Source organism: Rhododendron vialii, chromosome 11a, assembly GCF_030253575.1.
Source record: "Rhododendron vialii isolate Sample 1 chromosome 11a, ASM3025357v1".
Classification (NCBI taxonomy): Eukaryota; Viridiplantae; Streptophyta; class Magnoliopsida; order Ericales; family Ericaceae; genus Rhododendron; species Rhododendron vialii.
The window spans coordinates 14,114,815-14,128,842 of record NC_080567.1 but is presented as its reverse complement, the minus strand read 5'-3'; the positions used below and the strand labels follow the sequence as shown (position 1 = coordinate 14,128,842).

Sequence of the window (14,028 nt, the reverse complement as noted above, 5' to 3'; positions counted from 1 at the left end):
TAAAGTACTTGATGATGGGAGATGTGCTATATAGAAGGAGTTTTTCATTACCTTACATGAGGTGCCTCACCACTACGGAGTCTTTGCAAGCTATGGAAGAGGTCCACCAAGGAATATGTAGGGATCACCAAGGTCTTGCATGATGTTGAGACAAAGTTAAGTCGACCAATACGAAACTACGATGGTGAGCATGGAGGTCGTGGTTTAAGGAAAGGAAAATTGTTTGAGCTTGATAACATTGCTTGGGTGCAAGCACATAGATATGTCCTAGCCAATTCTGATGTCGTAGCCCCATTCCGGGAGTAAGAAATCGATTATACTTGTTACTACATTTCATCAATAGTACCGTAGTGCGTATGTAATGACTAGTCATTTTAATTGCAGGAAACACATTCAAGTTCTTAGAAATGATAGTCACCGGTTAAGTGAACGTGATCTTATGAGGAAGCACAATGAACAATTTCCTAATTGGTTTAGAGATCACGTAAGTCTTGTCAACATTTGTAGTACTATTTCAAATATCTCTGATCGCCGTATTAGTAACTAAGTTTCTCTAACCATATATATATGCTTGGAACATATAGGTTCAAGACTTGCTGCGAACAAAAAATGTGAACATATCCAATGAACTGAGTGTGTTAGCTTCAGCACCGGACAAATGGGGTAGAAGGTATACTGGGTATATTATAAACGGGTTTCGATTTCACACCAAGGAGCGTGAGGAGAGGAGGAAAACTCAAAACAGTGGAGTATCATTAACTGCATACACACAAAGTTATGCAAGCTCAAGAGATAAACGCCCAGTTACAGGAGAGGTCATTTTCTATGGAGTTTTAAGGGATATCATTGAATTGAGATATTCTAATGACTTTAAATTTGTGCTATTCAAATGCGATTGGGTGGATAACAATGTAGGAATGAGGCAAGATGAGTACAAGTTCACACTTGTAAATTTCAGGCACCTTTTGTATAGACACAATCGCACATCAGATGAACCATTCATCCTTGCATCTCAGGCGCAACAGGTTTGGTATGTTCAAGACCCTATTGACGAAGATTGGCATGTCGTTGTTAAGATGACTCCCAGAGACTCATACGACATGAATGCAAAACAATCTACAGAAGATGAAATAACTTGTCCCCAAGCTGAGCCTTATAGTGGTCAACAGTTAGATGATGCTACATATACTCTTGATAATGATGTTAACTGGGTTAGAACAGATGTGGATGGAGTAACAGTTGATGACGATATAGATGGTGACGATTATGATAATGTTGGTGCAGAAGATAGTGATGAGGAGGAGGTTGATTATAGTGACGAGGAGGAGGTTGATTATAGTGATGAGGAGGAGGATTGTACTGATGATGATGATGACGATGATTTTGAGGAAAATGATGAAGATGGAGATCATAACAAGGATGATTAGTTTTTTGTTTTTTTTGGTATGATGCCATGTTTTCCTTGTTTTTTCACTCTTAGTAAGTGGGACCATATGTCATGTAATTTTTTGTATCTAGTACTTATTTTTGCTTCTACTTTTTTATGCTTTAGTTTTTACGCTGCTGAGTTATTTAATTTTTGATTATGTTGTGTTGTGCTCCTAATGTCACATGCATATCTATATTTCTTTTTGAATTGCTGATAGTGTCTTAATATATTGTAATAATTGTTGCAAAAGATGGCTAAGGATGGGAAAGTAGTTTTCAAGCCTGGGGAATTGGCCCTTGAGACGAGAAACTACTTAGAAAAAAGAAAGAAGTTAATTGAAGAGAACTGTGCAAAGATTGAAGCTCTGGGGTGTAAGCAATTGGCAAATCCGTTTTTAAAGAAAAGTACAACTGCTGGAAAGAGAAGACACAAGATGGATTGTGTTGTTAATGATGACGTGGATTGGCAACCGGCAGATGGTGAGGATGGGAGTAGTTCTTGCTTCGAAGATGATGAATGTTCCTTGGAAGATGAAGAATGTTCTGAGGGTCGATTGAGTAAGGTAATGCATGTTTGTGTGGAATATTAAATAAGAGTTTTTTTTTTTTTTTGGTTAATGTTTATCCTTGTTACACTATGTCCAATTAAGCAATTTTCACTTTGCTGCATTCATCATATTATTTTAATTTTGATGTAGGTGGCTACTACAAGAAAGCGTGTACAATTGTCAGCTGGACCAATGAGTGCTATATTGCAGCCTTTGTCTACCATTAATCAAGACCAACATGGAAATCAGCAAGTACAGTTGCAGGAGCAGCCACAACCACAGGTGCAAGCAAAGCGAGTGCGATATCAGGCTGCACCCATGAGTGCTACATTGCAGCCTTCGCCTACCATTAGTCAAGACCAGCATGAAAATCAGTCAGCACAATTGCAATTGCAGGCACAGCCGCAAGTGCAAGCAAAGCGAGTGCGATGTCGGGCTGCACCTATGAGTACTATATTACAGCCTTTGCCTACCATTAGTCAAGACCAGCATGGAAATCAACTACCTCCAAACTATCATGAGTTTCAGTCACCATCTGATGAAGGTATATAATTGTTTTATTAGCTTATTTCAATTTTAAATAAACTTACTGATTGTCCTATTACTTTGACAGTTAGTAGGTTTATTGTTGCTGAATTTTGTGTCATTACAACCACCTAAATTAACTCCTAAATGATCTAATGGAAGTACCATATTGTTGCTGAATTTTGTGTCTTGGGCTTGCATATTTGGTCCTTTTGGGCTGCTGTCTCTGGTTTCATCTTGGGATGGGGCTTGTGTCTTGGGTTGGTGTCTCCGGTCTCATTTTGGGTCGATGTCTTCATCTTATATGGGTGTGGCCTACTGTAACTATCATTTCTGCAATTTGGAGCTCAATCTTGCATGATCTTGACTCATTTTGTGTCTTAATCTCTCACATATGTTGTTGCTGCTATTACTGGAGGCTATTATTGATGTTTTATACTGTTGTTACTGCCATACTTGAAGCTGTAAATGCTACATTTTCTTGTTGTCATCATGAAGGAGTACAGACATTTAGCATATATCCTTGCTGGGTGTCAAATACCAGGCATTTTCTTCTCCTTAGGTGTTTTTGCTTAAAATATGGAGCCTTATCTCTCTCATGGTGTCCCGACTAGCTCCATTATTATCTGTATGTCGTTGGAATTTTGTGGGTGTAGACTTTGTGTGGTTGGAACCTTGCCAACAACTATTCATGGGTGTTGATCTTTTGGGATTTTGGGATGGCAAATGATTGTTGAGCGTTTGGGGTGCCAACATAGTTGGGATGTCATTCACTCGTTGTGATGCCTTTTACAAACCCCCCCCCCCCCCCCCCCCCCCCCCCTCCCTCGGATTGTACCGTTCTCTTTAATATCAATAAAATTGTTTTTGCTTTTCAAAAAAAAAATGCACTAGAAACAACCACAACACATATAACTCATGGTGCCATGGTGCATGGGCATTTCCAATACCAACAGGCACATACATACATACATTCATATAATTCCTTCTATTGATAAATCATTGAAGTGGCAGGTCACGTAAATGAGAGAGCCGTGGAGCTTGAATCACATCAACAATCCATGAGCAGTCACACTACTTCAAACTTGCAGTCGCTGGAACAATGCAATGAAGGGTCAAGAACTTCTGTTGGAGCAGGTACATTCAATTTACATGTATAAAAGAAAAAATATATATGGTTGTTCAACCTTTTATTTGCCAAGGAAATTAAATTATGCAGTTACTTGCATTTACTTGTTTATGTTCATTATTCCATATTATTCTTTACTAGATCCCAACTCGCAACAACAGAGAGCCAAGGGGAGAGGCTTTGCTCGTCCATATGTTGGTTGGGGTACAGGAGCGAAGTTAGAAGTTAAATTGAATAAAGATAACCAACCGATAGGTAACACGGCAGGTCCCTTACAAAGTCAACTTGGCATCTTAGCAAGAAATGCAACTTTAGCACCCTTAACTTTTACTGATTGGAGGGCTCCGGAGCTATATCCATACAAGGAACGCATATGGGCAGAGGTTAAGGTATTTATTATAGGGAAAAATTCAGTTTATGGGCTAAAGTTGTTGCTGCTATTGTTTTTTAATCTATCTTCTTAGACTGAATTTTGATTAGTTGAGCTAATGTTGTTGCTACTATATTGTCGGTGTTTAGTTGTTAATATACTTATATGCAGGAAAATACAACCGCACCAGATGCTTATAAGCATAATTGTCTGATGTCCGTTGGAAAGAAATGGAAGGATTGGAAAGATGAGCTGAAAAGAAGTACTTATAACTTATATGATAATGATGAAGACCGTTTGGCGAATTGTCCGAATAGGGTCGATCCTGATCAATGGAGAGTTCTTGTGAAATTTTGGGGCACTAAAACAGCCAAGGTGATGCATATCAGTTCTTCTTCCTCTTTCTAATGAATATGAACACATATACATGGATAAGTAATACTGGATTTTATTTGTTATAGAGACGCAGTAAAACCAACTATAAAAGCAGACACGAACAGAAAATGGGACACACGAGTGGGAGGAAGGGCCATTGTCATGTAAGGGATGAGGTAATTGACTAACTAACGTGCAGAACTAAATTTAATTCAATGCATTTATATGTCAAATGTGTTACTCAACACTTTAGTTTTTTGTATGCTAATAAAGTTGACACAGATTAAGGATGGAGTAGTTGTAGAGCCCGATCGTATACAGGTATTTATTAAGACTCATACGAAGAAAGATGGACAACCAGTTGATGAAGTATCAGCTTTGGCCATAGTATGTATATTTACTTGGTTCATTTTTGTATCTATTTAGATTCATTTTAATGGTATGCTTCTTCTATGTCTATTTATACAAATAAAATATTTGCTTTTGTTCTTTTACTTACTATAGGTAGGTTTTTTTTTTTATTCCAGCGTCTTCTTAATGAGGGAGCCTCTCAGATTCCTGAGTCCTCAGAGTCACCTGCTTTACGGGAGGAGTTATTCACTAACGTACTAAAACCAGATAAGAATGGACGTGTGCGTACGTATGGCATGGGTCCTTGTCCGAGTCAAGTGTTTGGGACCAGATATACACAATCTCATGAGCAGCGTGTCAAGGATCAGTTGCGTAAGGAGTTGCGTGTTGAGTTGGGTGCAGAGTTGCGTGCTAAGTTGGGTGCTGAGTTGCGTGCAGAGTTGGGACAAGAGGTGCTAAAAGACGTAAGTAATGAAATCACTCAATTGAAGAACCAATATGCAACCATGGCAGCTTGTATGAAAAGTGCAGGACACCTTTTGCCTCCATCACCAAATGGAGCTGGAAATGGGGATGGAGACCACACACCGTCACTAATGGAGCACAATGGACAGGTAAATTGTGGTTTCTTGGTACTTTTTGAGGCAATGAGAATAGAGTTGGCCATTTTATTGATTGAAAATACACCTGCCTCTCATATTGATTGATCTATGTTGTTGCCAAAATATATAGCTTGAGCCCAAATAAGTATGCCTTATGGTCTCTGAAAGATGCCTATAAATTGGTTGCTACAATACATGTTTAAGTAGGTGAAGATGGTTTGGTAGTAAAATGATCTTTTGCGGTCTACTTTAGAAGCAAGTTTATTGGCAAGCTTATGTTCTTTGTAATGTGATTATTGAGTCAACCCATGGTTGATTAGAACCTAAAAATTATAGATTGGATTTGGGTGTGGATGGCTGTGTCCCATTTTGTTTAGAATTCAATGTGTCCCTTTTTGTTTCTGTGTTTGTATCTGTTGTTGTTCTACGCAGATAATTGGAGTTGAATTTTGTTGGTCATGAGTAAAACATAAGGATAATTGCAGTTTACAACAGTTTTTTTTGGCAATTTTAGACCAGTTTTTGGGTAGTTTTTTTAGCAGTTTCCATCCTTTTTGCTAAAGTACTGGCAGCACCAGTAGGATTAGCTGGAAATTTTTGCATTGAAAAGGGTTTTCATCATTGACCTTTGGCCTTACACCTCTCCCAAGGGTTTTTAAAAAACAAAAAAAAAATTCAATTAGCTAGGTTACGAATAGCGTTTTTTGAAATCCTTTTGTATTTTATTAGATGCATACGGGCTTCATGGATATAGCTGATTGAATAAATAAAGGTGAGAATTTTTGCTTGAAAACTCTAATTGATGATGTAAATGTGTTTACAGTAGGTTACTAGTAGCATGCTATGTGGCTGGAAAGTTTTGAGGCATTTGACTCGTGTGATCTTGACATGCTTCCATAATTTTGACGTTTGTGTTTTGGTACCCCTTTTGTGTGATCATAAGACCTGCTACCTATTCTTTTTCCTTCATTTCTTGGACCTTAATTTAGTTATTGGTTATGAGTGATGTGCTTCACTTTGTACTATTATAATCTACCAAGTCAAGCATTTAGAAATCACTCCTGATGAGTGCAACATAAGTCCGACCCTCAAAATGGAGTTGATAGATCACCTCGTTATAGACCTCCGTTGAAACCATGTAGACTACTCATACAAACCATGATGCAAGTACTTGGACCTTTTTCCAGTGCTTTTTTTTTTTTTTTTTAACGATGAAGTTCTCTCGTAGGTTTTGAATCTTGTCCAAATCTACCATGTATAATGTCCCACCCTAGAGTTAGTGGTTTAGGCTACCGAAAATATGTTAGTGAAGAGGTTTTGAACCCAGCTAACCCTTTAAATTTGACTGTTATGATTATAGATTTGGGAAGGCAAAAAGGAGAAGATACTCAAAATAACCATGCTTTTCACCTCCCAACGTGTCCGCAAGTCCGTGTCCTGTCCTTGTCCAGTATCTGTACCATGCTTCTTACAAGAGAATAACAGTTAGATGCTATGAAACAATCTCTTTACACATGCCTGCCAATGGAAAGAGGCCTATACACTCGTTCTCTAATGCTGGACTCCACTTGAGGTGGTGTATGATAGAGTGTAAGATGTCTATTTGCCTTTGCTTGTAAAATACTCCAAATGGAGTTTAAGGGGACTTACATTCACCCGGCACCCCAACTGGCCGCAATGCACCTTGGGTCAACCACACTTCAAGGTTGTTTTATTACCCATTTTACATTTGACATGTCCCATACGACTACGTTGGCTTGTTGGTGCTTCAATCATAAATGGTTAATTTTAGTTTCTTGCATTTATCCATTATACTGGGATATGTTTGATGCTTGTGTCCTGTTTCTTTAAACTTACTGATTGTGTAGGATGTCGTGGACTATATAGATCGATACCCACACGTACACCTATGTATAAACGTGTAATTGTTTCTTGTATTTGCAGGTTGATAGGACGTAGACGGACATGGAAGACATGCAATAGGAATGACAAGAAATCTTCTAGATAATGAAAACTGTTTTTGTTCTTTTTGTTTTGGAGTTCGCAACCAAAAGCATATTTTGGGTCTTTGTGTTGCTTTGGTTAGTATGATCTTCTGTTTTTGGAGATACACATGTAATTGAAACTTATATTTTGAAACTTTGGGTTTGATTTTCACATTGGCATTCTATGCCTAGCATTGTTATTTTTTGTTGCTTTGAGATTGTCTTTTATGATGTCCAATTTGCTTATATACGGAATTTGCATTTTGGTTTTGGCAGTGGAACTTCAAATTGTTTTGGACAGTTATAATTTTGTATACAGGAAATGTGTTATCAAAAATGGTACTAGGTTAGGATAATTTGTTAATGAAAAAATTATGTATTAAAAATGAAAATTGGCAAAAAAAAAAAAAAAAAAAAACTTTAGCGGCGTTTTACAAATGCCAGAAAAAGCAATGAAAAGAAAAATACCAAGATATAAAAATGGCATTTTAAAAAATGCCGGTAAAAGTTATAAACAAATACGGCACTAATAAAATGCCGGTAATATTACCTTTTCCGGCATTTGTATCAAATGCCGTTAATAAATGTATATTCGGCAATTCTTTTCCCGGCATTTGACAAATGCCGGTAAAACTAGTAACAAACGCCGGTTTTATTTCCGGCATTTGTACAAATGCCGTTTATGTATTACCGACACTTACCTAGACGGCAATTTTTATTTTCGTCAACAAATGCCGGTAGTACTATTACCGGCATGAATTTTATCTTTACCGGCATTTATAAAATGCCGCAAAAAGCTTAATTTGGCGTAGTGAGGGAGGTATTCCCGAACAGATACATTTCATTGCCGAACACGTGGTGTATAAGAACACGTAAGAAATCGAACATGACTGATCGCCGGTCAGTGCATGGAACAGCGATAAGGGCCAATGCCATGAGAAGTCATGGGTATAAACTAACTGTTCGGCAGATAGAGATATTCCGATTACATTGGACCAAGTTACATGTGAAGTAGCTGGTCCAAGCAGACTGCTCGGTTATGATACAACCGAATAGATGAAGTAAGAACCAAGCACGTGATACGAGGGATGACGGGACAGTCATCATGCAGGGCAATGGTCCAATTAATTGATAAAGGACCAGTTACATGTGAAGTGATTGGTCCAGACAGTCTGTTCGGCGATGAAACAGCCGAACAGAGAAAGAAATCCAATCAGATGTTGGAGTAAAAAGAACACTCTGGAAGGATCCAGAAACAGTGGTATTCCGTTAAGGGATGAGATCCCATGAATATAGGATCTGAGAAAGATACCCAACGAGTATGGGATGTTCAGCTCATTATGGAAAAGAATCCAAAGAGGACTCTTTTCTAATGAGCTGATAAAGGAAACGAGAATCCTTGATATCCTGGGTTTCCTATACGAGTTGGGAATCCTATGGCAATAGGGATGCTTGGGCGCCAAGCATACGAATGTCTATATAAACAGAGTAAACCTAGAGGTAAAAGGTACGCAATACATGACTTTCATATTGCTTTCCTACTGATAATTAGGGTTTGATTGCTAGTACGTGATACTAACTTTGGCATCGGAGGGCCTTTGCCACGAGAGGCAAATGTGCGCTCACCCCCTGTCTATTTTGCAGATTAGGGTTCCGACGACGAATTAGGGTTCCGGTGAAGAGGCACAAGTAAGCCGTTGCAGTCCAGTTGATCCGAAGCATCAATTGTTTTCATCCCCCTACAAGTCCTACAAGGACTCAAACTCCGATTGTAATGCCTATAAATACGACGGTAAAACACCAGTATATGGTACACAACTCTAACACAGAGAACATCCATTCATTTACAACAAGGTTCCTACTGACTTAGGCATCGGAGGGTGGTTGGCACGCCACCATACCGGTGACACGAGTTTTCACCTTTGTTTTGCAGGTTCAAGTCGGAGCTATCATCAAAGTTGCTTCATCACACCCCATGAACCTAAGTTCATTCTAGCACGTACAAAATGATACAATCGATAACAGCTCAATTCATAACATGATACATTTCAATGAGATAAAAAGTACGTATCAAACAATATTGTGCGAGTAAGTAAACACATAATATTTTAATTATGATTAGGCCAATGCCTCTTGAACTATTTTGTTCTGTTGACCAAGTATTTTATTCCAAATTTTTAGTTATTTCTATTCTAAAGTTTTAAATATTTTAATTCACTAAGTAAAATAGTAAGTTTTAAAGTAATATGTAATTAATCTACGTACGCTGCTGCACGTTTAACTTATGATATTTAGTAATACATTTCGTTAACTAAAATTTTAAGGTACCTTAAACTAACCAATAACAGTATTTGGGTCTTGTTATTCTAAAATAATTTTAAAAATACTTTAATAACTACAAGAGTACCTATCTACATTGTTTCATAATGGTATGGCGTTAATAACTTTAATTTTAAATAATATACTAATATCAGTACTAGACAAAGGTAATGCGATCATTAAATATTTTAATCAAGTTTGGATATCAAGATTACATAAAAAAAAATTGTATAAACCAGAGGCAAATACGTTATTAAGGCTAAAAGCCATAACTTTAATGACTGCAGAGGTGCTAACTGTAATTATTAAATAACGTGTTACTTGTAAGTTGGGCCAAAATCATATACTAGTGTAATTTGAAGGACCTAAGTGCGATTTTAGCAAAAGTATTAGAAACACATCACTGTGTTCATGCCGTGAAACACAGGGGACTGACTGGTTCCGGCTTGCAACAGTTCGGATCATTTTCTTTCATTCCAGAACATCAAAATCAATACGTAATCACATAATATACTTAGAGGAAAGTGAAGAAGCGATTGTCCTACCTTAAATCCGGTCGAAAAAATGGGTAATAATTTACGGACGGTTTCGGTAAAACGGGATGGACACTGGCGACGGGAAACCTTGGGCTGCCTTCGGTTGAGCGGTGGTTGAGTTTGGGATGCTTGAGATTCGTGTGGAAAGCTGGAGGACTGAAATCAAATGAGGGGTGGTACGAGTGACAAACCCGTTTTCTCTCTCTCTAAAACTCGTTGAAAGAAGTTCCCGCTTTTTCTCTTGCTCTCTCTTTTCTGGACTAATAGTAGGATTGGAAGTGAAAAAATATATTGGTATTCAATAATCAGATTTATGTTGGGATGTATAATGAGAGAGAATGAGGGTGCAAGTTTGGAGGTGGTAGGATTGTGAGAGGATAAGTGTGCAGGTGATGGAATGAGGAAGGGAAGTGTGTGGCCCGTGATTCGTCGACCTGCAACCCTCCTCCGTTGGCTCGTGGGTTTTCTGGTCTTCTCGCCCGGTCCTGCACAGTGAACGCACGACTAAGACCTGGCCGGGGTTGCCCGGCAAGGCCCTCCGGCGAGAGGATGAGAATATGCAGAGAATCAAGTGAGAAGTTAGGGTTTTTAGGTAGTGTCCTGTGTACCTTCCAAAGTGATCATCCTTAAGTATTTATAAAGTCTCCCCGACTTGCTCTCCAAGTATCATCATGTGCCTTACACGAGCCAGATGGCGTCATTGTGACCTCACAGAATAGATCCGATAACCGTTTTGGCGTGAGCTGGCACCTTCCATGTGCGCTCATCATTATCTTCTAGCATAACCGTTTCTGTCATGTGAAGGGCCACGTGACCCAGCGGGTGGCCGAGCCTCGTATCTGACCAAACCCCGTTCCTGGCCGAACCTGGTACATGGCCGAGCCCGACGGGTGGCATGTGTGAGGAACATGCCGACAAATGTTCTCCATCGACGGTGGCCGAGCTTGAATCACATACGCCGCCAGATCTCAAAACAGAATTTTCCCCACGGATGAGTCTCGGCCAGTAGCCGACCCCAGTTCAGATACGGTAATGGCGATCGGCTGCGAACGGTTGCATTCGGTCCGCTACAATAGCCCCTCAATCTCCGCCGTCGCCGAGCGCGTGGTGGAGAATGATGTTTGAGCTTTGGCCGAACCTGCCTTTTGCTGAATGGAGTCAGCAACAGATTGGGTTTTTGGCCGAGCTTCGTTCGTTTTTCAACAACTGCCACAGATAAGCCTCAATGGGAGTGCGCCAGGTGTCCCCCTCTGGTTGGATACGGCTGATGCGAGGACGGGTGGCACGTGTGAAGCTTTGCAAGGCTGTCCCATTATTGCCACGTGTCTAGAATTGATTGGTCCTTGGTTCGGCGGTGCAGAGATGGGCGGGAATTTTGAATCCCAAACCCTATGCTTATATAAAGGATGAAGAGAGGAGAGAGAAGGGTTACGAACTCTCTCTCTCTCTCTAGAACGCCATTGCCAGAGCTTCCGTTTCGCCTTTCAGCCTTGATTCTTCGTTGATCCATTACTGAATCTGCAAAAAATCCCCAGGTATGCATTCGATCCTTGCTTCTCTTCATTTTTTGTAACTTTATGCGTTGTTCCTCTTTGATCTTTGGCTTTCTTTGAGGTCTTTTGTTCTACGTGAACAGTACGTTGCTGGGGATGAACCGTCTGTTCATCTTCGGCTTCAACCTGTTCTTCCGAGCCCCAGTTTCAATGCTGGGGGCTTGGCCGACGATGGTGTCTGCCGAGCCCGATGGCTTTGTTTACTTATGTTTTCCCAAGCTTGAGTCTTGATGGGATATGGGGTGGGCCTAGTAGGTTAGCTGAGAGAAGTGAGATCCTTGCCATCTGGCCGACGACGAGGTTCTTCATTATTCTTTCCTTTGTGTTGTTAGGTCTGGCTCACCCAATCATTGTTATCTCTTCCGACTTTGAAAGCTCGGGAAACGGCTCCGGACACTTAGTCATCCGAGAGTATTTGGATAGGCGCAGGAGCCGACTCCAGATCTCTTCAATTGCCTCGAACATGTCGTCCGACTCTGGTGACTCAAACGCCGAACGCGTCTATGAGTACGACGGAGATGGGTTCAACACCGACCCAGAAATTTCGTTTACATCGTCAATGCATTCTGAGGCTGAGCCTTGGTTATTTTGTGGGTGGTTTGCTCATAGCCCCCACTTTGGTCTGGATTCGATTGAGGAAGCGAATGTTGGCCAAAGTAGGATTAGCTTAGATAATAGGTTGGTGCTGAGCCTTTGTTGTCGTTGGCTTGTATGTGAGACTTCGTTTTTAGGGAACATGAAAGTTGAAATAGGTGCCTGCTAACTGTGGTTGGGGCTTGGTGGGATGGTGTCAGCCCCTCGCCAAGGTGTTAAAAAGTTGATGCTGTTAAATGTTTGTGGGAGGTTCACTGAACCATTAGTATAACCGCGTATTGGCCGACCTTGTTGTCTTGCCAAGCCGAACCGAAGCCTAAATTTCAGTTGTATATTCTAAGCTTGGTGGACCATATGTCCGGTTTTTGCTTTTTTGGGCGGATATAGTGGCCGAAGCAGGGGCATAATGCCGTTTGGAGGTGTGACCGAAGTCAACGTTTGTGTTTGTCGGAGAATGCCGAGTGTATTTTTATAAGAAGGAAGACAGGTGAAAATTTGTAGAAGACATCGATTGCCAAACAAGATACTTCTTTTACTTGGGAAACGTGAAATACAAGTTGAATGTAAAGATGTTGGCCGAAGCCAATAATAAAGAAATTGACATTGTTGTGCCGAAGCCAACTCTGTCATGAAAAAGCTTAAGAAGATAAAAAACGGGATAGTTAGTGGCCGAACATGAGGCGCACTATTGAGGTTTTTTTTTTTTTTTTTCATTACATGTATGCCTTCTTTAGATTATGCGCATTCCAGGGGTTGGTAAGGACTTTCCCAGTCATGTCCTGTAGTATGTAAGCACCTTCTCCAGCGATCTTGACAACACGAAAGGGACCATCCCAGTTGGGTTTGAATTTCTGCTTCTTGCTAGCTTGTACCACTTTTCGCCAAACCAAGTCGTCTGGTTTGAAGGTCTTGGTTCGAACACTTCGGTTGTAGCCTCTTGCCACTTGTTGTTGGTACTCGGCAGCTTTAGCTAAGCGTTGTCCCATTTTTCTTCTGCCAAGATCAATTCTTGTTCTACGGCCTCTTCATTAGTCTTTGGATCGAAGTTCTCGGTTCTCAAAGTGGGGAACTTGGATTCGAGTGGTATTACCGCCTCCATGCCGAATGCCATTGAAAAGGGGTTTGCCCTATTGAGCGCTAGGGTGTAGAACGGTAAGCCCATAGAACACGTGGTAGTTCCTAAGCCCATTTTCCTCTCTTGGAGTTTAACCGACGCTTGATCCCGGTGCAAACGGTCTTGTTTGTAGCCTCGGCTTGTCCATTCCCTTGGGGGTATGCTGGTGTAGAGTTGAAGAAGCGTATCCCAAATTCCGCACAGAGGCTGGTGAGGTCTTTACCGACGAATTGGCTTCCGTTGTCTGATACGATGGCGTACGGGACTCTAAATCTGGTAACAATGTTTCGCTAGACAAATCTGTGAACGTCAGCCTCTGTGATTGTCACAAAAGGCTCAGCCTCTACCCATTTGGAGAAGTAGTCTGTTGCGGTGATCAAGAACTTGAATCCTCCTGGAGCTGTTGGCAGTTTTTCGACAATATCGAGCCCCCATTGTGCAAAGGGCCAAGGATTGGTAATCGGGGAGAGGTTCTGGGCGGGTTGCTTTGGTATGGGAGAAAAAAGTTGGCATGGTCGGCATTTGCGAACTGTGTCTTCACAGTCTTTCTTCATGTTCTTCCAGAAGTATCCCTGACTCAATGCTCATTGGCAAAGTGA

The 14,028-nt window shown here is 40.6% G+C and overlaps 1 protein-coding gene across 2 annotated transcripts; it reads left to right on the top strand.

Annotated features, from left to right (window-relative positions):
- The first annotated feature begins 1,542 nt into the window (after positions 1–1,542).
- On the top strand, positions 1,543–7,648 carry LOC131307710 (uncharacterized). Of its 2 annotated transcripts, none has more exons than XM_058334361.1 (9): positions 1,543–1,991; positions 2,127–2,520; positions 3,510–3,638; positions 3,772–4,019; positions 4,172–4,375; positions 4,462–4,551; positions 4,649–4,762; positions 4,903–5,340; positions 7,273–7,648. In XM_058334361.1, the coding sequence occupies exons 1-9, from the start codon at positions 1,680–1,682 to the stop codon at positions 7,285–7,287; spliced, it is 1,944 nt and encodes a 647-aa protein (XP_058190344.1). In that variant the 5' UTR covers positions 1,543–1,679; the 3' UTR covers positions 7,288–7,648. The 2 variants fall into 2 exon arrangements, with proteins under 2 accessions (XP_058190344.1, XP_058190346.1); XM_058334363.1 differs by having other exon boundaries at positions 3,516–3,638; positions 7,273–7,647.
- The last annotated feature ends 6,380 nt before the right edge of the window (positions 7,649–14,028 follow it).

Bases quoted from the DNA above. Each gene is read 5' to 3' on its own strand.
- LOC131307710 (XM_058334361.1), top strand. From the start codon at position 1,680: ATGGCTAAGGATGGGAAAGTAGTTTTCAAGCCTGGGGAATTGGCCCTT. The intron at 4,020-4,171 runs GTATTTATTATA...ACTTATATGCAG, and splicing joins GCATATGGGCAGAGGTTAAG to GAAAATACAACCGCACCAGA. The intron at 4,763-4,902 runs GTATGTATATTT...TTTTTATTCCAG, and splicing joins AAGTATCAGCTTTGGCCATA to CGTCTTCTTAATGAGGGAGC.